Genomic DNA, 24,713 nt, shown 5'->3' on the forward strand with positions numbered 1-24,713 from the left:
GCGCGACACATCGCGCCCTGCGTTCAATATTCGGTCAACATAATCGCAGAGTTTGTAATTCGAGCAGCCATGAATCGGTTTCGCAACACGTACACTCTAGGCGATAATGCGCATTCTCAGATACACCATATTTGATAAAATAAATATGATAGGATTTCTATAGTAAAAACTAAAATATAAAGAGATTTGAGGAATAGTAAGTAGAGCGTGTTGCCGTTCCCATAACAGTTGAGTATACTTATTCGGAACAACTTCCGATTTTTTATCTAGTGGACGGTCAAATGGGCAGTTTTGCTGCAAAACTATTCAAAAATTTATTCTTATAGAACTCCAACAATAACTAGCGTATCATATAAAGATGCAGGATCGCGGGATCACATCTAGCTACATATAACGGTGGGTCATAAAAAATTTAAAATTTAAAAAGTCAATAAAAAAAACGGTATAATATTTTTCAAAGGTCTAACATTTATTTAAAAGGTTGTTTTATGAAATTTATTCGTGGAAAACAATTTCGGACAAGTGACCGCAACGGCTGAGTTTACAGTAGCTTATGCGATCCACCCAATTTTGGAGTACTTTCACGATGGTTTGAGGCCTTATGGCAGCTACAGCAGCTTGAATCTCGTACTTTAGATCTTGAATTGTGTCTGGATGGTTGGCGTAACATTTATCTTTAACAGCTCCCTACAGAAAATAGTCCAACGGAGTTAAATCGCAGCTTCTGGGAGGTCAATTCACATCACCTCTTTTGCTGATTATGCTATTTTCGAAGAAAGGGCGTAAAACATTGAATGTAGCGTTTGCTGTATGTAGCGCCGTCCTGCTGGAACCAAATGTTGTCCAAGTCTTCCTCTTCAATTTGCTTGAAGAAAAATTCGGTTAACATTGCGCGATATCGCTCACCATTGATGGTTACGGCGGTTCCTTCTTCATTTTCGAAGAAAAATGGGCCGATGATTCCACCAGACCAAAATCCGCACCATACAGTGATTCGTGCTGGGTGCATTGGCTTCTCGACGATTACGTGCGGGTTTTCTGTGCCATCGAGGTGAAAATGAGTCTCGTCCGAAAAGATGATTTTTCGGTAAAATTGAATGGGTTGAAGACTCACCACTTTGGAAAAAAGTTTTCAATATTTCCCAGTTTTCTTCTAGTGAATAGCGACCCATTTCGTAAATTTTAGACTTTTTACTGAATATCTGTCACTTTCCGAATGGTATTTGACGTTTCCAATGTCGAAATATAGATAATTCAAATTTAAAACGTTAGATGGCCCACCCTGTACATATACCTTGGCATATATGTATAACCTCAGCGCAGATACCAAAAAGTGGTGGAAAACTCTTAAACTAAATACGTTATTACCCTTATCAGATTGGACTTATGAAAAAACGTTAAAGGGATATGCAATCCGTCGCCACTTTTCTAACTTAAGGCCTAGTTCTTGCTTTACAAGTTAACTAACGCCGCACTATGTGATTTAACAACGCTGGACTGAGAATTTATTTGTGGGGTTACGTGAAGTCGCTTGTCTGCACAGATACACCCGAGACGATTAACGCTTTGAGAGGGGATATTCGGCGCTTTATTGCTAACCACCAATTGCTGCAAAAAGTAGCCGAAAACCTGTACTGGAATTTAATCCAGTCAGCTGCGGCGGTCACTTGTCGGAAATCACTTTTAAAACTTAATGACAATCTCTTTATTATAAAGCTAAATTCTTGGCCATAACAAATATTATACTATTTTGCTAGGCTTTTTAATTATTATTTTAGCATACATATATTTTATATTTTATGCATTTTCAAATATAGTTTTTTTTTGTTTAATATTAATTATTTACATTATCGACCGTTTGCCACTTGTATTTGTTCCACTAAATCCACTGGGGACTCTTTAACTTGTTTACAACGGAATCGAGACATTGACAAGTAAACAAAGTTTTTCTATGATCATTGTCAAATGAATAAAAATATAAACAAATTTACATAGCGCACAAACAACCAAACAGTAACAAACAATATTCCGTTAACACTGCGAATAAGAAGTTACAAAATAAAAAGGAAAAAACAAAGATCCTTTGTTGTGGCGAAAAAATATAATTTAAAGATGTAAGAAATTAAAAATCCTTTCGATTTTCAGTATATAATTATATAAATTTGTTTGAATATTTGTAATAATCCTTGCACTTAATTTAGGGCTTTGCTGCAAGTTCCACCAAATACCGAACAAGCTATTGTGCTGAATACGCCCAATCGCAATGAGATACTCAAAGACGGACTGCCAACACACACCAAATACAAAATCCTGGGCCGTGGCGCCTTTGGCACCGTCTTCAAAGCGATTTATCGAGGTAAAAAGGTTTTTTTTTGTTTATCAATAATTATTTACAAACAAAATTTTCGAAGTTAAGTTGTTTATTTCTCACTTTGAAGTTATATTTTTGTTAAAAAAACATTTCACTTGGAATTGAAAGAAAATAAATTGCTTGTAAGAAATTGAGGGTAAATTTACTGTGTGGCCAACTGCTAATAATACTTTTTTGTTTAAAAATATACGAAAATTAATTTACTAAAATATACATATATGAATATGTAAATGTATATAAACATTCATTATTTACTCGTAGGTCAACCGGTGGCTGTGAAGATCGTGCGAAATGTGAGCAAAGCGAACGCGCAATCGATGCGCAGTGAAATGCATATTTTGGGCTGGAAGCACCGCAATATTATACGAATTTTAAAAGTAAGACTATTTTTTCCAATATTCAGACGTTTGGAAATGTATAACTTTAAAAGCGCGTGTGTTTTTTAAGGTTGAAACTACGCTGAATTTCGGCATTGTCATAATGGAGAGGTTGGTGGGTCAAAGTTTGCAAGATGTACTTGAGGCCACAGTGCTGCCACTGGAACATAGAATTTAGTGAGTATATAATTTTAGGTATTTTTTTAAATAATTTTTAGAGGTAGAATGGGGTAACCTATAAAAGGTTCCAGGTTCAACTCAAAATAGTTGGAATATATACTATTTTAATGAATGATCGCGGCGTAATTTCGCACCGAAAATCCGGTTCCGATTTGCCGAAATAAAACTTATTAACAGATGAGTTAAAGAAGTTAGTTTGTAATTCTTTAAAGCGCTAAAAGGTATATTGAGTGATCTAATCTTTCAACTCCAATACATCGAGTCCAAAAAACTCGTATTAATCGTACTAATATACAATGCTAGGGCTTAATTTGCTCTTATCTCTCTCCCTCTTTTCTCTTCTCTCTCAGCATAACACTAGACATTCTGTCGGCCCTATCTTATTGTCACAAGCAGAATCTACTACATCTTGATGTAAAACCACAGAACGTGTTGATATCTTTCGTTGGTGTACAACAACATTTACGTGATGAAACACTAACAACTGCTTTCAGTCGCCGGCAATATGTCTGTAAACTTTGCGATTTTGGTGCTTCCTTGAAGATTGACTCTCCGATGACGTCACCTAAAGGCAATGCGCGTGTAAATATTACATTACAAATGTTAGTCGACATAAATTATTAATTATAACTTCGAAAATCTTAGGGCACCGTGCGTTATATGTCTCCCGAGGCATTACGTGAGGAACCGCTCACAGCGGCCACCGACATCTACTCACTGGGCATCACCATGTGGCAAATGCGCCAGCGCCGTTTACCTTATCACATTATTGCGTGCAATGAAGTAGTCGCCTATCAGGTCGTCAAAAATAAGCTGCGCCCCGATAGCGCAGCTCCAACCAATCCAACAAACTGCACGAGTTTGTTGCATGCGACCATGGATCGGCATCATAAATGCTATTGTGTCAACCTCACAGCGGAGGAGATCACTTATCACTCGTTGGTGCATCTGACGAATGTACTCAATCGCACCAAACAACCCGAAGAACAGTTGCGCTTCTCCGATTGCAGTGCGGAAGAGTTGCATCAGTCGGCTGATCGTCGGCCGTTCGCCTCATTGAATGGGAAAATGAATGTTATGCGTAATTTAAGCAACGAATTGAATTGTAGTAAGTCGCCGTTAGCCCAGAAGTCACCAACAAATAAAAAACCGATAATAATACGACAGCAACAACAACGCAGCACGAAGGGTGATGTTGTGGATCTGTTAGTGTTGTTTGAGGATATACTGCGCCTGCACGATCGTGACGAGGAACAAAGTTATGAAGCGATTTACAAAGCTTGCTGGTGTGACGAGCCGATGTTGCGTCCGAACGCTTTGCTGTTGCGCAAACGCTTGGTAGAGTTGCTGTAGTACTACTTTATTATTTTATGTATTATACTATATATGTATTATTATTATAGATGTGCGCAGATGGTATTTTCATAACAAATGCTATTTATTATAGTTTGTAGTTTAATGTGTCGTTATGCACTAGTTTTATTTATTTACTATTAAATTGTAAGTTTTTAAAAAGCTCACGAAATAAATATGCGTATTAATTTTAGTTAGAATATACAAAATTTGTTTTAATGTTTCTTCGACAAAAACTAAAAAATGCATGTCATGAAAGAAAATTATAAGTAAGCAAAACACTTCGTGGTGAAATTAATTAGAAATATTGGGTAGTCGAAAAAGTCTTTTCGTATTTCTAATCAAACTTCAACTTTTTTATTTATATTTATACTAATAAATAAATAAACAAATATGTACCATTTTGGTCAACCATTTTTCTGCTAGAGACACTATTTCATCAGTGTAAAACTTTCACCAGTGTAAATCGAAATTTCCAGAACGGAAGCGAGCGAACCTTTTTGCGCTAAACGAATCGTCTCCGTAAACTTCACAAATTACATTGATGGCTTGGGTGGTATTATTCCTTTTATATACAAAAACTTCAAAATATTGATAATTTTTTTCATTATTATCCCTCATTTTTGTACAGCTGTAACCTTTTTCCAACTCCCAGAATTTGTTGTTTTTGGTTAAATGAAGCTTAAAATCTCACCTCTCCAACACTATATGGTATGACACAATGTGATTGGTAGCACTGGAGATAGACGACTGCAACATCTATTAACAAAATACGAAAAAACTTGTTCGACTACCCCATATTAATGTTCCGCAAAAACATATACATATAAATCGATTGAGTATTGTTGTACCTACTATTATTTGTCATTTCCGGTATAGAAGCCAAACCATATCCGTTGCTAAAAATACTGGCACAGCAATTTTAACTTTTATCATGAGCCAAAAATTTAATTTGACAAAGTATGTAATAACAGCAATTGAATTAGCGTTTAGAATTTGTGAAAGTCCATTTATTCGAAATTCACTAATTTTTCAAATTTCCATAAACCGACTTTATTCGCAAACTTTTACTAATATTGATTTACTTTCGAAGCAAGTACCATCACACTTAACCACACTTATTAATTTTTACTTGGCGCTGCTTAGTAAAGATTGGAATTAAAATTTTTCAAACAATAGGAATACACATACTTATGTACATATAAATACATACGAATTTAAATATCGTAATAACACTTTCAAAAGTTAAATACGAGTACAATTTGCATTTTGTTGTGCCTGCTTTCACATTTGACCTTCTCATTTTGCAGATTTATTAATGAAGTTAATTTAATACTTTTTTCACACAAAACTTCATATATACTTTTCGAAGCGCACTATTTATCTGCTATTCTTCTTTTAAAAAACAGTTTAATACTTTTACACTTTTGAATTGATAATTTAGCAAACTGAACTTTTTATGCGGCTGCGATCACTTTTGGCCTTTTCACTTTGCACATTGATTATTGAATTTAATGCTGTTTCTTCAGACCATGCTGCATATACACTTTGCGAAGCACACTTTTTCACTTGAAATTACTCTTTAAAATAATAAAAATAACACTTTTAATGTTTTAAATTAAAAATTTAACAACCTGCACTTCTCACTAGTGTATACACATTCATTGACATTTTACTATTTGTAAACAAACTATCCCGCTACTTTCTGCGTTGCCAACCGCTTTTGTGGGTTCCGTTCCAATATTGCTATGTTGTTCCAAATTGATTAATGCGAACAGCTGTGATTCCGGCCGTTGTGTAGAAAAAATATTAAATTTGCTTTTAAAATTTGTGGGTGGTTGGTGAAAGTATGAGGAATAATAACTTTTGGCATTTGTTGCTAACAAGATCGGGGAGCATTAATAAAATGGCGTGATGAATTGCTTGCGTGCGAAATAATTCGCAATTTCGAAGTGCGCTCACTAAATTGAATTTAAATATATAATATTGCAGATTAATAGGCATTTTTGTTGTTGTCAATGTACACACCATAAATTAGTTGGCGTGAATGTCTAAAATGTAGTAATCCTTTAGCGCACTCGGGATGTGTATTCGTGTGTTTTTCGATACCTTCGATATTAAAGCGATTGTTAATTTTTCCTGAGATTATCAATCACTTAAACATTCGATATTAGGGCAATTGTTAATCTTATCTCAGTGTATCAATTAATAAAACAACAACAATTAATAAATTTAATAATATTAATTTTATTTTTTCGTTCGATTTTCATTCAGTGTATGTATTTATTTGTATGTATTAATTTCAATCATCATAAATGTTATGTTTATAGTTTTCTTTTAAATAAATATCTAATAGACATTTTAAATAAAAATAAAAATATGTTTTAACAGAAAATACATAGTAGTATTTAATAGTATACAAGTATGTAGTAAATAGTAGGTAAACGTTTAGCAACTAACTACACAGAGAAAAACCTAAATATACACATATACTTATACATATGTGATCGCTAAATAGTATATAATATATTACAGTTTTCATACTAAATCTAAGATCTTTAACGTCGCTAATGCACTAAAATATACGAATATATATAAATATATAATTTTTATAATATATGCAGTAGTGTTTATTAAACCATACAAACTTTAGACTGACAGTAAGTAGTTTGTCTAAAATGTAATTAAGCATAGTAATTTAGTAGTGTTTAGTGTTTAACATTTTGTACTGACTACGCTACTAAGAAGGAGGAAAGAGGGAATAAACTGTGTCAAATAACTTGATGTACATACATGTTTACATATGTATGTGTATGCTGTACTGTAGGTAAATAAGTAGTTGTTGGCTTACTTAATTTTGTTTGTAGTTAGTGTTAATTTGTGGTTTCATTCGGCGTTACTTAGCTCTCCAAATACTTAATTATTGTTATATGCTTGTAAATATTTAATAATTTCCACACTACATACTTATGCATGTCTGTATATGCTGTAGTAGATGTATGTATGTAATACTTATGCACTTGTATTGTTATTGTTTACTAATATATTGTTGTCAATTGCATCATAAGTAGGATTTTTCCAAATTGTCTATGGTGAAATGCCGAAAACGCAACGTTCAGGTGGCAGTGTTGTGTATAGTTTACAAAAAAATTTCACCACTTTCACACTACACGCTACAAATTCGCATTCTCTTTAGTTGGTATATTACTTTTCAGTTTTAGTTTTGTATTTTTAAATACGCACAAGTACGTTGAAGGTGTACCGCTAACAATTTGCATGGAATATATGTTTTAATTATTATGTAGAAACCGTTATAACAATATATTTTTATGCTAACTTGCTTATTTGCTTTTGCAATACTATTTGTTATTGTTTTTAATTTGTTATAAATTTAGTTTATTGTTTGCTGACTTGAGTTTATATATTTTTTACGCTACTTTATTGGTTTTATCGTCAAATTTTAGTTCGTCTGTTCGTTTACTACCGCTTACAAACTGTTATATGTTTTATAAAAAGTTGTTGTTTTTTATATTTATTGACTATTATATAACTGCTGTGTGTAGAGTTTGTTTTATTGATTTCTTTGTCTAAACATTATTTTATATTTATTTTAGTTATTTTATGATTTCTGTTTACTTTTTTACTATTTCTGTTTAATTTTGTGCGGAAGACTACTTAACTTTTAATAGTTTACATGATGTGACATAAGATTTTTTATCATTCGTTCAGCTACATACTTTACACCTTCTGTTCCTTGGTTCCCAAACTAATATTTTTGACATTTGTCAAAAGAAAATTTGTTTTTAAGGCTTTACCACTACAAACTAATGGAAATATTATTTAATAAAGCCGTTAATATCAGTTCAAATTATTGTGAATACGCCTTCTTATACAATTTATATATATATAAATATATTTTATATTTTTCCATAACTGCTTTAAATAATGTTTGATTATAATACAAAAAAATAATAGTCAATTAATTTTAACTGCAACAAAGTCATATACAATTATTTGTTGAAAATGTTTCACACAAATCAAATGTACATAAATATGTACACATTTCATTTAAAAAATCTTTACTTCAGACAAAGAAATTTTTTTTTGCTATTTTTAGTTTGAAAAATTATAGCAAATCGCTCAGTTTAATTTTTCCTTTATGACCAATAATATTATTTTGTAATTAATTATATAAATAAATAGTAATTATTTTGTACAAAAAAAATTATATTAATTATTTTGAAATATCTATATTTTATATTAATTATTTTATACAAAAACAAATTTATGTTTCTCTCATTAATGTTTTAAATTATTTCAGAATCCCTAAAAAGTCAGATTACCATAATTAGCTTCACTTATTCAAATTAATATTTTACAAAAATTACATGTTTTGAATTAATGTGTTAATTTTTAGAGTTCATACATACATGTAATAAATAATGAGTGTTACTTGCCTAAGTGTTACCATTAAATATTTAATTTTTTGTGTAATTTTAAATAAAAAAAATTTATATTTTCAAAGGTTTATTGTAGTTTTTTATTTTTTTAGAGCATCGAAGAAGAAAAAAAATTTGGTATAAATTGAAAAATGTAAAAAATATATATTTGTTTTATATAAGTATTGCAAAAAAATATATATTTTCAAATAAATATTAACTTAAATATAAAAAACAAATTAATTAAATATTAATTTAATCGAAAGAAATACTTTTAATCACATTTACTTATTTCTTTTAAATTATTTTTTAATTAAAAAATTGAAAATTAATAAATTTAACCCATGTATTTGACACTATGATAATATTTTTTTTAAATTAATTAAATTTAAAAAAATTAAAAATTTGCTAATTTAATTACAAGTATATATATTTACATATGTATTTGAAAAATTCGAAATATTTTTTTTATTAGTTTAGTAAAGCTAAACATTTTCAAAATTTGCAAATGTAATTTTAAGTTTTTGAATTTTCTTGAAAATATTAAGTTTTTCATAAATCTTTTATATATTTGAAGCTCTCATTAGATTTTTTTGATTAAATTAATTCAGTTAGAAAATGAAAATTCGCTAATTTATCTTCAGGTTTTTGAATTTCTGGAAAGTATTATGTTTTTATTATTTGAATGTATTGAAAATTTTTAAAACATGGTTTTTTATTAAATTATGTATAAAGTTAAAAATTGGAAATCAGAAAATTTAATTTTAAGTTTTTGAGTTTTTTCTGAAAGTATTAAGTTTTTTATATATTCGCGTTTTTGAAATTTTCAAAATATTTATTTATTAAATTATTTAAGTTAAAAAATGGAAAATTAGCTAATTTAATTTTAGGATTTTAAATGTTTTGAAATGCTTCAGTTTTTCGCATATTTATGTATTTGTGACTATAGTTTTGTAAATTATATATATTTCAAAATATAATTAAATAAATTAATAATAATTATTTAACGAATTGCCATAAAAATTGTAAGTTATTAAACTATAAAGTTGAAAATTTTGAAAAGAGAAATAATAAATACAATACTTTTACAAACATGAAAATGCTTTAATTGATTTTAAATATGATTTCAATTTATATTCTTTATTTTTAATTTAATTTTTTTATTTTTAATAAATAATTATGACAAAAAATTACTATTTTAAAATAAAAAATCACTTTAAATTACTTTTACTTTTCAATAAAGCTGGCAACACTCGGTCACATAACACTCAATGCATCAGCTGTATATATTTATGCATTTATAAATTTATAAAAAATCCAAATTGTTAATAAACGCAAAGCTTTTGCCAAATGCATTAACAAATTATATATTTATTCGTATGTACAATGCCCATTAAAGAGTAATTTCGTTTCGAAAATCACCAACGAGTCAACTGCCACTCAACAAACCATCATTTATTCCTGTACCTAGGAAAAACTGTACATTAAAACGGAATTAACTGATAGTTATGTAGGTGAGTTGAAAGCATGTGTCACAACTGCGCTGGCTTTCGCTATTCTGCAACCAAATTTGAGCACTCCCCACTAGCAGAGGGAGTGTGGTGAAAATAGTGGAAACCACTTGGCTTAGTCTCAATAGTTCATGTATTGTATGTAAATGCATATATAAAAAGTGATAATTATAATATATGCTTTTTATAAAGTCGTAGTTCAGACAATTTGCAGGCAGTGTATTTTTACATTTTGACTTGATATTAAAAAAAACATTTTTTTTTTTTTGAATTTAGTATTGATTTTTTCGGCCAAAATACGAGATTATTTCAATTTTTATAATAGTGAAAATCATTTTTTTTCCAAAATAACGGTATTAATTAATTATTTCTTGTTGTTAGTTAGTTTTTTTTTTATTTCTGTAGAGTAGGCAGTTAGTTTCACTTTTGGTGTTATTTCATTGTTACCACTACGTGTTTATACAACAATTTCTTTTTATTGTTTTTGTTTTTAGAACTACTTTTGCGTACTTTTTCTTCGCTCAAATATCACATATAAGTCTTTTTTATAGAAATTTTGCTTAAATTAATTAACTTGTGGATTTTGTTTCAACCGTAACGGCATGTTATACTATAACGGGTTCAATTTAATTTTTATTGTTTTTGTTTTTTGTTGTTATTATTACTTTATTTTATACCCTCAACCGCACTTGGCTAGCTCGCATAAGAACGACGCACGGGAACTGGCGGAGGAATTTTTGATTTTCGTATTGGCTGTTGTTGTTGTTGTTGCGTTTGTGTATCGCCAAATTGCATTGGCGCGTTTTGGTTTTGCTTTGGCGATGGCGGCGATTGTTGTTGCACGCTGGTTGGTATACGCGTCGGCGGTATTTTCGGCAAGCCGTTCACACAGTTCCTCACAATCTCCGTTTTCACTTCCTAAGATTTGAGACAGAAAAAAGAAGAAATAAATATTATTAGCTAATCAATATAAATTTAGGTAAATTGCTTGCTCACCTTTTTCGGTGACAACGGCGCTGTGGGCGAACCGGTCGGTGTTGTTGGTACGCGCTTCCAACCGCTGCTTTTGCGCCACGAGTTGGCCGGTCGCTGCTGTAGACGTTCTTGCAACTTGTGCGCGCACGCGGAGCCGCCGCGACTCGCGCCTCCACTACCGTTACCGCTGCCGCCGACGATTGCGCCGTTCACGCTTTCGCTGCGTACCACACGCGGCGGCTTGGCGTCGTTGCCGTTCGTGTTTGCCGCGTTACGCAGCAGTCCGTTCAAGTCGTTTTCGGTTTTGTGCAACATCGATTTGGATTTGATCATCGGTAGCGCGGGGCTATTGGTGTTGGGTCGACGCAGTTCCGTGCGTATAATCGCCTCAATGCATTCTTGTTCGTTTAGCTTGTGCAACGTTTCGTTTTCCAGTTGCAAGTCTTCGATTTCGATATCACTGCTTTCGTTGCCACACAATTGTGTGTCCATTTCCTCTTCGATGCCGCCTTCGATAGTACTGCCGTTCAGTTCGTGTTGCGTTGTCGTACAACGCGATTGTTCGTCCGATTCACTGGACGAACAGCTGGTCACTTGTGCGCGTCCCGCCTCGCTTGGCGTCGGGCTGGTCGCTTTCAGTCGATTGCCATTTAATGCGATTTTACTGCGCAGCCGTAAGCGTCGCTTCGACAAACTAGACGTTTCGTCTTCTTCTTCGTCGTCGTCCTCATCGTCTGTTTCGCCCTCGATGTAGGAGAAGAGACTGCGCGCCGAAGCCGAACGTATGTCGACAAGTTTGTAGAACTCGTTGGTGAATTCGGTGCGCGCAATGTCTTCATCTTCGGAGTAAACAATCTGCGAAAAAGCAAAAATTAGTAAACATTAAACCATGAATCGAGCGTATCACAACGTGTATCAAACTCACCTTTTGTTGCAGCAATTGTGATATCGCCTCGGATTCCGAGTCCGTTTCCGCGGTGGTCGATGTGAGAAAATCATTCGAATTCCACATCCACTCGTTTTCACCATTTTGCCGCCTCAAATTGGTCAACAAACGTCCGCCGCGCATAAGTTGCTGTCCGTCGTCCAGCGTCACTACAGGCAACTCTTCTTGCGACATACTCCAGTCTTCCATTTCAGTCGAACACGGTTCGGCTGGCAGTAGCCACTGTTCGGGCTCCTCTGGCAAATCTTCCAGATGTCCATTCGATGGCTGCGGTTGTCCGCTGCTCATCGTACAGTATCCTTCGTCGCGTCCCTTTGCCGGACTTGCTGAGAGCGCCGCATTTTGCGCTTCCAAATCGCGTACCCGATTCTTAAGCATGGTGACCTCTTCGCGTAGTATATCCTCTGCGACAATGGCATCCACTACCTTGCGCATTACATCGTCCAGACAACGTTCGTAATGACGTATGCTGCGTTTGAGCGTGTAATTCTCTTGTTGCATGGAACGTAACAGCGTCTCTTGGTGGGTGATGCGGGTCTGAAGTGAAATAAAAAGAAAGGAAGGGGTTTAAAATTGCAAGCGACAAAAAGTACTAAAAGTTTCAGGAATGTAAAAATAGGCGATCTCAACTTAAATAGGCTATATTGACCTAACCAAACGAGCTTTGAAAACTTTAATAATTGAAGAGCACAGCGAAGCCTCTGCCGGAACTGATATTGATAAAATATGTCAATGCCGTCATATTACGACTCAAAAAACTATTGGTATTGGTTTGCTTTTTTTGTAAAAGTGTTCAAAAAAACAATACTCGAACACTGTATGAACCACATTTTAGAAGCTTAGTCAGCCAAATGACTTTAATTAAGAAGTACTTATGACTGAGAAATAAAGTCCTCTCTCGACGAATACACTCATTATTCCCGTCCTACTATATTGTGCAGTGGAAATATTTCAGAAATGCCTGACAAGTAGTCTCATTTGATTTTTGTTACTTGGTCTAATCTTAAGATAACAGAGTTTACGAAGCCATTGTTAAGATTGTGGTGATATGAAGTATCCAAATTGTCGGAATGGAGTTTAATATGTATTTTACGCCTTTACGTTGTTCTCCGGAGACTGAGGACTGGGTAGAGCCTTTTTCTGTTATAAACTTCAATCGAGGATGAGTATTTATAAGGGTGGCTCGTATGAGGGTAACTCTTCTTTACACACTAGAAAGCTATCTACATATTTTCATCAACTGGGGATATTTCGGTGTATAAGGTATTTGAAGACATTCTGCCATCCAGACATCCTTAACAGATCTTCATTCTTATTAGCGGCTTTTGGTTCGATAAACTTTGTGAATTGGGGAATCGAACAAACAACTGGTATAAATGAACTATACCGTTTGTCATCCAGTCAAAATAGAATGGCAAGCGATTACACCAACTCAACGAAATATTGAACCATCAGTTAGCTTCAGGTTTATCTCCGATAGTAGGTAATGTCACACTTTTTTTGTTTTCTTAAATGCATTCTATTTTAAGCATCTACTTAAATCAATTCTATTTTAAACACCTACTTAACTGGCGTAATGGTTATAGAATATTCTTGTGAATTTAAACAGCAAACATTCATACGTCATTGACTACTTAGTGACTCTAGTTGCTAGCCGTTAATGCACAGATTTTTTTATTGTAATAAAACGAACATTTTTCATTGTTGTTGCACGAGTGTGCCTGATAGTGGTTAATATCTTCAATCAACAAGTCGACAATGTGTTAATTGAAGTTGGCATTCATTTGGAGGCGATTAATATTTCTGATGCGTTGAAATGATAATAAGTCTACGTTGTCTAACTAATTTCGTAAAGTATATTATTAGGTCGGTACTTTATAATTATTGAAGTTCAATTTACATCGAACTCACTAGCGGCAGGAACTTCGACAAATGGGGGAGTTCGAAGGAGTGCTAAGCATACATTTTTTTCTGCTAACCACACCTCATATTCCAATGTGTACATCCCTAATGTATGCATTAAGTCGGTAATGTTTTGATATGTAGTCCAAATAATGTTTCAAATTTAAAGTTTAAATTAGTGGATGTAAACTAATTGCCCAATGATTTTAGCTTTTTTAAATTATGGATAAAGAACATTGAACTCTAGCATTGTGGTGTTCTTTCTACATACTGAAGATTTGACACTTTAAAATAATTGCATGATTCTACATTATAGATTAAATTGGGTGTAATTGTATATGAGGTATTTTTAGATGTGTGGCTTTCAGCAGCGCGCTAGTAGTTCCTTCTTTTCGCTGTTTGGCGCTATTTGGAGATTTCATAAGTGCCGCTAGGTCCTTCTCCACCTGATCTCTCCAAGGGAGTGGAGGCCTCCCTATTTCTCTGCTTCCACCGGCGGGTACTGAATCGAAAATTTTCAAAGCTGGAGTGTTCTCTTCTATCCGGACAACATAATCTTGCCAGCGCAGTCGCTATCCCTTGAGAGAGGACTTTACATTTCAATTGCCTTCTCAGTCACCTATTGGCAAGAGTGATTTTGTGACTAAAAGAGAAGAAGCTTCAATCGAGTCACTCGGACATATTTGGTTTAAGGGTTCACTGAAGTTTAATTGCAGCGTCTGTTCAGCACCTCGCCTAGCTAGGCTGTGCGCTGGGTTTTAGACCCGCCATGTAAAAAACCACTTCCAATGAAAAAGAAACAACAGCCTGGGGCAGCTCACTAAATTATATGCGCTTTAATTCTTCTTGGAAACCACACTATCTGGTAATAAAACCTCTTTTAAAATTAAGAATTTATTGCTTATAATTTACCTGGAGTGTTTTGTGTCCTGGACATGTTTGTTTTTGCTTCCGTTCTTTCGATTTTATTACACGATTCATGCTGTAAAGAGAAAGAAATTTTTTTAAATAAGATAAATAAAAAACAGTTAAAGAAGAGCTAAATTTTTCTAAAATTCTAAATTTGGGTATAACAGAACTCTTGCAACTTATAAGGATGAAAGTCGGGGAAGTATCTTGAGGTTCAAAACGTCAACCAAAAGATTGGAATATATATACATACTTGTATATATACAAGGTGCGTTCCAAAGTAAACAGGACTTAAAAAAAAAACAGAACAAATGGTTTTTTCGGCAAAATCAATTTATTTTATTCAAAATAGTCTCCTTCTGCTTCAATACAGCTTTTTGCACGGCCCAAAAGCATGTCGTACGAGTGTTTTAGCTCGTTGGCCGGTATGGCCGCCAGTATGCCGGTGCAAGCCTTTTGAATGGCCTCTACGTCTGCATAACGCCTTCCTTTCATGGGCAAATGCATTTTTTCGAAAAGAAAGAAGTCGCGCGGTGCCATATCAGGTGAATACGGGAAATGGTTAATGGTTAAAATGTGATTTTTGGTCAAATAATCGTCCTTCGAATGTTGGATTCTGAGCAATTTTTGGTCGTCAGTCAATTTGTGCGGAACAAACCGTGCACACACCTTTCGTAAGCCCAAATGTACGGTCAAAATGCGAAAAATCGATGTTTTGGAGATGTTCAATTTCATTTCCCTGAATTTCAATGATGATTCGGCCGACTTTTGATGAATTCACGCACAGTTTCGATGGAATTTCCGGTGATCACGGGTTTTGGTTGGCCCACATGTTGAAATGTCATTTATGTCCTCACGACACGAAACAAAACGAAAACGTTGAAACCACTCGTGCACTCTGCTATGGGATAGGCAATCATCGCCATAAACTTGTTTCATCAATTGAAACGTTTTGGTAAAAGTTTTACCAATTTTGAAGCAAAATTTAATGTTGGCTCTTTGTTCGAAGCTCATTTTCGCACCGATAACACAAACATACTGACACTTAAAACGCAATAACTTCACTTCAAATCAATGAAATGTCATGAAATTCTCACTGGACAATCGATAAAGACAGCAGATTCTAACGCACCAGTCAACATATACATAGATGGCACCACCAGGGGGGCGCTAGATTCAAAAAGCCCTGTTTACTTTGGAACCCACCTTGTATGGGGGCTAGGTACAATTTTCACCCAATTTTATCAATTTGAGGTATAAATATACATACACTGTTAACAGTACCGATATTTGTCGTTAAAAATCAACTATAGGTACAGGAGTACAATTATTTGGTACCTAGGGATTTGAACTGTTGGATTTGGAAAATTTTGCCTATAAGGTGACATACTCTAAAGACATTACTCGTGCAAACCTTCATCCCGTTGAAATTAACATGACACTGAAACAAAGATTAAAACGATAAAGGTGGGTGTGATTCCACTTACTACACACCCACTTTTTTCGCTTGTCAATAACATTGCTAGAAATACAAGTATTATAAAAATATATGTAAGTACAATAATAAGTGCCTACATTAACTAAGTTAAATTATCAATGTTATTCTGCTGTACTAAAAAGATAATATTTTATTTATATAAAATGAACTGATAATGCAAACATTGATTGTGATTATAATAATTACTGTAGTATATATATATGCACTTATGTATGTACTATATGTTAATTACTGCACTTAAAGCATTCCATATTCTCACTCCACAGTTCATGATTGGACGGTTGAAACCTCTACTTAAAATATACCTTCATCAATTCACAACCTTTCTGATTTTCGTCTGCGCCGGGCAGTGTTTTGCTGAGGTTCTCCAACCATCTAACAATATTTGGGTATTTGCTCAAATCGATATCGCAAATCGCAAACGTCGTGACAGAGGCAAACAAAGTGAAATCGGCAATCGACAAACTATCGTTAGCGGCGTATGTTTGCCCGTCCAAGAATGTATTTAAGAATTCCAATTGACTCTCTAGTTTGGTCAAGCGCTCTGGCACCGGCGTCTGCTTATCTCTAGCGACGGGATAGTAGTAATCGCCAAAACAACCATACAAGTTGAGGTCGAAGAATAGACGCTGATTGACAACAGACCGCTTTTTGGGGCATTTTGGGTACAGCGAGTCATCTTTGCCATATGCCTCGGCCAAGTAGATGAGTATGGCGCGTGATTCCCAAATCGAGTGACCATTGTCCACCAATGTGGGAATGGTATGTTGCGGATTGATCTTCAGGAATTCGGGTGTCAAGTGCTCACCATTTTTTAAGCTTAAGATTTTGCGATTCAATTCAATACCCAATGATTGGGCGAGCATTAGAATAGAGCGACAGGGCGCAGATTCGATGATGTAGTAGAAATCCATGTTGACTGAAATTATGAAAAATATTTATATTCATATAATTTTATATTTAATTTATAGATTAGAATTTGCTTTCCTTACCTTATGATTTGCTGAAATTCAGATGCTTGCACTCTTACGAACTGTACACAACTGAGAGTTTGTTACAAATAGTGTTCTATTTAAAGGTTCCGTTAATACAATGTCACTCGAAGAATTACCGAGCGCGCATAAATTGATATATTATGTATTATGTATAAATATATACAAATATATAGACATATATCTGTATATGTTTTTGCAAGTGTGCGGATAGTTGCGTTAACCCAATAAACAAATAGGCGCCGGCATTCGATAAAGTTGAATAACAAGCGACTTTTTTTACACTTAACAGTATAAATTAAGTATGTTAGAAATTTTTTAAAATTCCGAAGTATACATTCAATATCCTACAAAAAAACTGTATTTACATACATAATTGTCCGTCCGTCTGTATATAGCTTTTTGAGGTATCGATCTGAAATTTTACACAGGCCCTTTTCTCCCCAAGAAATTCTACATATGTCGGAAAGGTGGATATCGGATCACGACAGCATATAGTTAGCTACCATGCAAACTGAACGATCGGAATCCAGTTCCTGTTTGAACAACTTTTTTATTTGATGATATATCTTCACAAAATTTGTCATGTTTTGCTGATAAAGAAATTTGGTAGTTTTGTAACAAGTTTTTGGCAGGTATTTTAGTAGCCAAAAGATTTGCTCACATAGTCACACTGTTTCCAACACATTTGTTCGCTGGGTTTCCCCGCTAGATTTTGTTGATTAACATATGTTTTGATTAACAACCGGCAATTGCCATCCCATTACATGTATGTATGTCTGTATGTATGCGCATTTGTGGTGAAATTTTAATCGAACGTGTTATAAAATGTATCACCAAGTGTAAAATTCGCGATAAGAGCGTGTCGATTTCAAAATGATATTATTAAGTAAAATCAAGAGTGATCCGTTACAAATTCTTAGATAAATTATAGTATACAGCTGTGAGCGGCAGTCCATTGTCGGCGTGCACTCTCTGAGCGAGCTTTGAGTATACGTGTGTTTCACACATGCTTGTGATCACTACGAGGGCTGCATTCTATATTTTATGACTTGGTAATCTGACTGTGGCAACTCACAAGTTAAACGTAAAGTTTGACATTTTTGCATTACAGGTGTATATTAACTCAGAACGTTTTGACATGCGAGAGCTATGTGTCTTGTTTACAGTAACTTAAAATATTCATCTCGGCCAAAAAATGGAAATAATTCGTGAACATTTTTGCGATATTATTTTTTCAACTTTCGAAGTGGATTAGCTCAGCCAGAGTGAAACGATTAACTAAGTTTTTGGCGATGATGCCCCAAGAGCCAGTGTTTATCGATGATATGGTAAGTTGAATTGATGTCGTGGATCACACCAAGACGAATTTCGTAAAGGTCGTTCAAAATAAGTTGTTGTTCCGGAAACTATTGATGAAATGCGCAAACTGATATTCCAAGATCGTCATGTAAGTTTTTGTGAGATTGACGAAACTATAGGCATTAGTTGGACCAGCATACACTGAATATGGCATGAACTTTTGACTGTAGAAGTTTCTTTTTTCGCGTTGGATCCCACACAATTTGTCAAACGCTTAAAAAAGACTTGTGTCGATTGGTCGAGAGAAACATACAAACAAATAAACAAAAAAAAATCGATAGCGATGCTTTGAAACACGTCTATGACATCATGACAGGTGATTAATCATGCAGTTATGCGTATGAGCGCGATAGTAAACGGCAGTTGACTGTGGGTCTCTCAAAATGATCGAATCCAATAAATATTGCTCGCGCACGAAACACTTTCGAGTAAATGGTTGCCTGTGTTTTGGAAAAAAATGAACATGTCGCAACTAAGTATATCACAGGAACAACCTAGAACAGTAAATTCGTCTATTTGTCTTTCAAAGAATCAGGAAAACCAACCATCGAAGCCAGATCACTCTTCACCACGAAAATGAAAACTCTCACACATCGACTGAAATAGTCGTATAGTCTATAGTTTTGATTTGCCACCGTTCATAAAAAATAAGCTAAAAGGTCAACGTTTTTCGGCGCCTGAAGAGGCGGTTAATGCGTTCAAAAAGCATGTTTTGGAGATACTTTAATCAGAGCTGCAAAAGTACTTCGACAACTGGTTCAATTGCATGAGTCAAAATGCTCGAAAAAGTCATCGAAAATTGGACCCAACGTATGGACCATCTGAGACGTAGTCGCGGTAACATTTGAAAGAGGTAGCCTTCAAAAAGTAAATGCCAAAGAATGTTCTTTCGAATGATAATAAACATTTCCCATTAAATTTGAAGTTTCTGTGTTTTTTTGTAAAAAAAAGTAGAGAACCTCGAAATGGATCACCATTAACAATTGGACATTAGAAATGTGTGCACATGTGTATATTGTACAATTAAGGACAACACCATGTCATGTGATACCATATTACATCCGAAGATACTTGCATACATTTAATTAACTAAATTAGATTTAAGAATTGCATAAAAGGAGAAGAAACCCGAATAAAAGTTAGTTAATTCTCACTCAATTACAAATCTTTTGTGTCTCCCACCAGCGGTGAGATTTGAAAGAAACTGTTTTGAGTTTTGTCGATATAACGCAATAAATCACATTAATGAGGGTCACCTGTCGTTTGAAAACTTTTAAAAAGTGGCTCTGACCCTAAGTCATATCCACTCCAATTGACATAGGACCTCATGCCTACTTCCTACGGAACGCAACTTTAAATCCCAGCTGACTTTCTAGACTTTCCTTTGTAATTTGTTTATTAAATTATAAAGTACATAGGAGAATGTTTTTTATGGAATAACACATCGGGCAAATGGGTTTCGCAGCTTTCCAAAACACATGCGCACTCGTTTTCGAAATTTTCTATGACTATTCCACTCCGTTGGAAGGACCAGGTGGAGAAGGACCTGGTTTCGCTTCGAATATCCAATTGGCGCCACGTAGCGATGAGAAGAAACGACTGGCGCGCTGTTGATGACTCGGCTATAATCGCGTAAGCGGTGTCTACGCCAAGAAGAAGATTCTGCATACTGGTAAATGTGGCTGCGTTGCGTCAAAGCAACGTTAAAACACCTCTATTAAAACACGCGTGATTCTGGCCTTGTTGCAATTGTGGGCTTGTTGCAATAGACCTGTGATTTTAAACAATCCCATAAAAAGAAATCCAATCCAATATCCTTAATATTAGGTTGTCAAATATCTCCCTTTCGCTTTTTTTGCTCTTTATTCAATGCTTTATAAGTGATCGGATTTAGTTCAAATATGCTCCGTTTCGTTCGATAATCTGTTTCCATCTGGACGGTAACTTCATAATACCCCCCTCCTTATTTGCGAAGAACTCGGTCAGCCACTTTTCACAAGCCTCTTTTGAGTTCAACTTTACACCAACAAGCGCGTTCGCCATGGACAGGAACAGTTGGTAATCACTTGGTGCTATGTCTGGGTTGTATGGTGGATGCGATTAAACCTCCAATCCGAGCTTCCGTAGCTTCTGACGAGTCATCAACGAAGTGTGTGGTCTGGCGTTGTCCTGGTGGAGCACTACACCCTTCCTGTTGGCTAATTCTGGACGCTTCTGGTCGATCGCCTGCTTCAAGCGGTCCAGTTGTTCGCAGTAGATGGTAGAATTAAGCAGCTCATAGTAGATAATTCCTTTCCAATCTCACCAAACACTCAGCAAAACCTTCCTGGCCATCAATCCCAGCTTGGCCACTGTTTGGGACGATGCACCGGCCTTCGACCACGACCGTTTTCGCTTGATATTGTCATATGTAATCCATTCTTCGTCGCCAGTCACCATCCGCCTCAAAAATGATTCAAAATACTCAAGAATTTAAAATTTGAAGTTTATTTAAATTCTCAAAGATAAGCACAACAAATGCGGGTGAAAGTTTTACACAACAGAACGTCCATTAAATTGACGAAATTATAACAGGCCAAAAAAAAGGAAAAGTCCCCGGCCTACCATAGTAAAACACATTTTTATGGCAAAATTAGTTTTTTTTATTCATTATTTTTTTTTATTCATATGTATGTAGTTCCTTTCAAGGATGATCAAACAAGCCTCAGTTACGGCGATCATCTTTTGATTCGAAAAAAATTTCTTTCCACCGAGCAATCTTATGAAATCTGAGAACAGGAAATAATCGCTGGGGGCCAGATCTGGAGAATACGTTGCGTGCGAAAGTAATTCGAAGTCCAGTTGATGGGTTTTTTCATGGCTTTCACTGACTTGTGTCACGTTGCATGGCCTTGGTGAAACAGCACTTTCTTTCGCTTCAAATGTGGCCATTTTTTGGCGATTTCGTTCTTCAAACGGTCAAATAACGCTTTGTAATAGTCGCTGTTGATGGGCCTTCCTTTTTAAAGGTAGTGAATAGAATTTCTTTTCTTTTTTCAGCGTATTGAATAGAAATTATTCCAAGCACATCCTAAAATACACACGCTATAAGTATAACCTTGCTTGACGACTGTTGCGTTTGGCGCGGGTTCATCGTATCTAGTCCACTTGGCTGACAGTCGATTGGATTTCAGAGTGAAATGACGGAGCCATGTTTCATTCATTGTCATAAGTACATATATCAACGCAAAAACTCGGGTTTATTACGCTTAAACGTCTCTAAACACTGTTCCGAATCAACGAATCGTCGTTGTTTTTGGTCAAAAGTGCATTTGCGCGGCACCCACTTCGCACAGAGCTTTCTTATACCCAAATATTCGTGAATGTTGTGATGTATAAATTTATTTGAGGTCTTTAGAGTGCCTGCTATCTCGAACCACTTCAGTTTACGGCCATTCAAAACTGTTTTGTAGACTTCTTTGATGTTTTCTTCTCTAAGAAACTCTTTTAGGCGTCCACCGTGTTCACCGTCTTCGGTACACATTTCATCACGTCTAAACTTAGCATAAGAATCATTTATGTTTGTTTTTGAAGGGGCAGTGTCCGGAAACTTGTTATCAGGTCAAGTTTTTGTTTTAACTCTATTTGGTCCTTTCAGAAGTCAATATTTTATCAACACGTGAAATTCCTTTTTAAACATTTTTTTACAATACGAAAAGTTTCTTCAATCAAAATCATATACTACACAAACTGATGACCTGACTGCTGTCAAATTTATACACGCGACATTTGAAGGTTATGGCTAACTAAAAGTCACGTGGACTCAATTCTAGCAGCGCCATCTATGTATAATATCAGGCCCGGTACTTTTCATTTGACCTGTTATGTTACTGAGCCCAAGGCAGTAGTTTATGCCACATTTACTTGTAAAAATATGTATGTGCATATGTAAAGGGTGATTTTTTAAGAGCTTGATAACTTTAAAAAAAAAAAAAACGCATAAAATTTGCAAAAACTCATCGGTTCTTTATTTGAAACGTTAGATTGGTTAATGACATTTACTTTTTGAAGATAATTTCATTTAAATGTTGACCGCGGCTGCGTCTTAGGTGGTCCATTCGGAAAGTCCAATTTTGGGCAACTTTTTCGAGCATTTCGGCCGGAATAGCCCGAATTTCTTCGGAAATGTTGTCTTCCAAAGCTGGAATAGTTGCTGGCTTATTTCTGTAGACTTTAGACTTGACGTAGCCCCACAAAAAATAGTCTAAAGGCGTTAAATCGCATGATCTTGGTGGCCAACTTACGGGTCCATTTCTTGAGATGAATTGTTGTCCGAAGTTTTCCCTCAAAATGGCCATAGAATCGCGAGCTGTGTGGCATGTAGCGCCATCTTGTTGAAACCACATGTCAACCAAGTTCAGTTCTTCCATTTTTGGCAACAAAAAGTTTGTTAGCATCGAACGATAGCGATCGCCATTCACCGTAACGTTGCGTCCAACAGCATCTTTGAAAAAATACGGTCCAATGATTCCACCAGCGTACAAACCACACCAAACAGTGCATTTTTCGGGATGCATGGGCAGTTCTTGAACGGCTTCTGGTTGCTCTTCACCCCAAATGCGGCAATTTTGCTTATTTACGTAGCCATTCAACCAGAAATGAGCCTCATCGCTGAACAAAATTTGTCGATAAACACATTTCGAACCGAACACTGATTTTGGTAATAAAATTCAATGATTTGCAAGCGTTGCTCGTTAGTAAGTCTATTCATGATGAAATGTCAAAGCATACTGAGCATCTTTCTCTTTGACACCATGTCTGAAATCCCACGTGATCTGTCAAATACTAATGCATGAAAATCCTAACCTCAAAAAAATCACCCGTTATATATACATGTATAAATATACATATGTGTATACAGTACACATCTACAAAAGTATTTACTTGGCATACGCCGTGGGTAATAAACCACACATAACAGTAGTAAACTACACAGAGCTCAAGAGATGGAGCTGATAATTTAGTTTGTAGACATAACTTTACAAGTTAGCAAATATACATGTACATATGTATCTGTATTTGTATGTGTGTATGTGCATATGTGTGACCAAATTTAACTGTAATAAATGCTACTATGCCACATTTTGGGCGGCCCAACAATTTAAAATTGCCCTAAAGAGATTAGATGGAGCGGTAAAATCACATGGAAATGACTACATACATACATCAATAAGTCTGTATGCATGCAAGTGTTTTTGTCGTGTGGATGTGTGCCTGTAAGTATTTAGAAATATTTGCGCAAATAGCTGCTTTTTACAGGGTAACTAGCAGGGCAATTTCCGAATTTTGCGCTCCCAAATGTGGGTGCACAAATGGGCACATACATACGCTTGGATACTCATATGAGTACAGGATTACATACATAGATACATATGTATATACCCTGCTTACTTAGAGTATGTGCGGAAAAGCGCCGTAAATAACCGCACCATGAGCACTTGTATGATGAATTTTCTCGTGTAATTACGTTGTAGTTATGAGTTTCGGGATCGCGTGTGTATATGTATGCGTGTAGATATTGTAGGTTATATCCAATTTTGGACAACCCACAACCCTTAAGGGTACTTTATGCTGTTGTTAAGTGTTGAATTTACTTAAATAGCAGGTCAAATGCAGTCCTGAGGGCGGAAGCCACCGCAAACTTTTCATTTGGCGGCGCTGAGAGTATTTCGTAGAATACTAGATGTAAGCGGATGGGGCATAGGTCAGCTGGGTAATTTGGTAATTGTGAAATTTGCATTCGGCACATAAACAATTTACATGCATATGTACATACATACATGTGTATGGATGTATATATGATTTGGTGAAATTTTTGATTATAACTCGTTGGCGTAAAGTTTGAGCTGGTAATAGCTA

General features: G+C 35.1%; 3 protein-coding genes across 5 annotated transcripts in view; 1 reads left to right on the plus strand and 2 right to left on the minus strand.

The window, feature by feature from the left end:
• Positions 1 to 1,300: 1,300 nt before the first annotated feature.
• Positions 1,301 to 4,490, plus strand: LOC105222106 (tyrosine-protein kinase CSK). Its single transcript, XM_011199294.4, has 6 exons — positions 1,301 to 2,114; positions 2,202 to 2,356; positions 2,633 to 2,748; positions 2,819 to 2,925; positions 3,279 to 3,510; positions 3,574 to 4,490. Coding segments are annotated over exons 1-6 (1,320 nt in total). The 5' UTR covers positions 1,301 to 2,112; the 3' UTR covers positions 4,282 to 4,490.
• A 6,091-nt stretch (positions 4,491 to 10,581) lies between these two features.
• The window catches only part of LOC105222105 (uncharacterized), a 170,758-nt gene continuing 156,626 nt past the window's right edge, over positions 10,582 to 24,713 (minus strand). For all 3 annotated transcript variants that reach the window (XM_049453959.1, XM_049453958.1, XM_011199293.4), the window contains 4 exons: positions 14,967 to 15,036; positions 12,132 to 12,689; positions 11,228 to 12,061; positions 10,582 to 11,149 (listed from right to left, as the gene is read on the minus strand). In XM_049453959.1, coding sequence (XP_049309916.1) covers positions 10,925 to 11,149; positions 11,228 to 12,061; positions 12,132 to 12,689; positions 14,967 to 15,036 — 1,687 coding nt within the window. In that variant the 3' untranslated portion in view covers positions 10,582 to 10,924. The remainder of the gene's footprint in view (positions 11,150 to 11,227; positions 12,062 to 12,131; positions 12,690 to 14,966; positions 15,037 to 24,713) is intronic.
• LOC105222104 (glutathione S-transferase 1-1) lies at positions 16,563 to 19,388 on the minus strand. Its single transcript, XM_011199291.3, has 2 exons — positions 17,454 to 19,388; positions 16,563 to 17,380 (listed from the first exon to the last, which is right to left on the minus strand). The coding sequence occupies exon 2, from the start codon at positions 17,373 to 17,375 to the stop codon at positions 16,752 to 16,754; it is 624 nt and encodes a 207-aa protein (XP_011197593.2). The 5' UTR covers positions 17,376 to 17,380; positions 17,454 to 19,388; the 3' UTR covers positions 16,563 to 16,751.

Source organism: Bactrocera dorsalis, chromosome 3, assembly GCF_023373825.1.
Source record: "Bactrocera dorsalis isolate Fly_Bdor chromosome 3, ASM2337382v1, whole genome shotgun sequence".
Lineage (NCBI taxonomy): Eukaryota > Metazoa > Arthropoda > Insecta > Diptera > Tephritidae > Bactrocera > Bactrocera dorsalis.

Bases quoted from the DNA above. Each gene is read 5' to 3' on its own strand.
- LOC105222104 (XM_011199291.3), bottom strand. From the start codon at position 17,375: ATGGATTTCTACTACATCATCGAATCTGCGCCCTGTCGCTCTATTCTA.
- LOC105222106 (XM_011199294.4), top strand. The intron at 2,749-2,818 runs GTAAGACTATTT...GTGTTTTTTAAG, and splicing joins ATATTATACGAATTTTAAAA to GTTGAAACTACGCTGAATTT. The intron at 2,926-3,278 runs GTGAGTATATAA...CTTCTCTCTCAG, and splicing joins CCACTGGAACATAGAATTTA to CATAACACTAGACATTCTGT.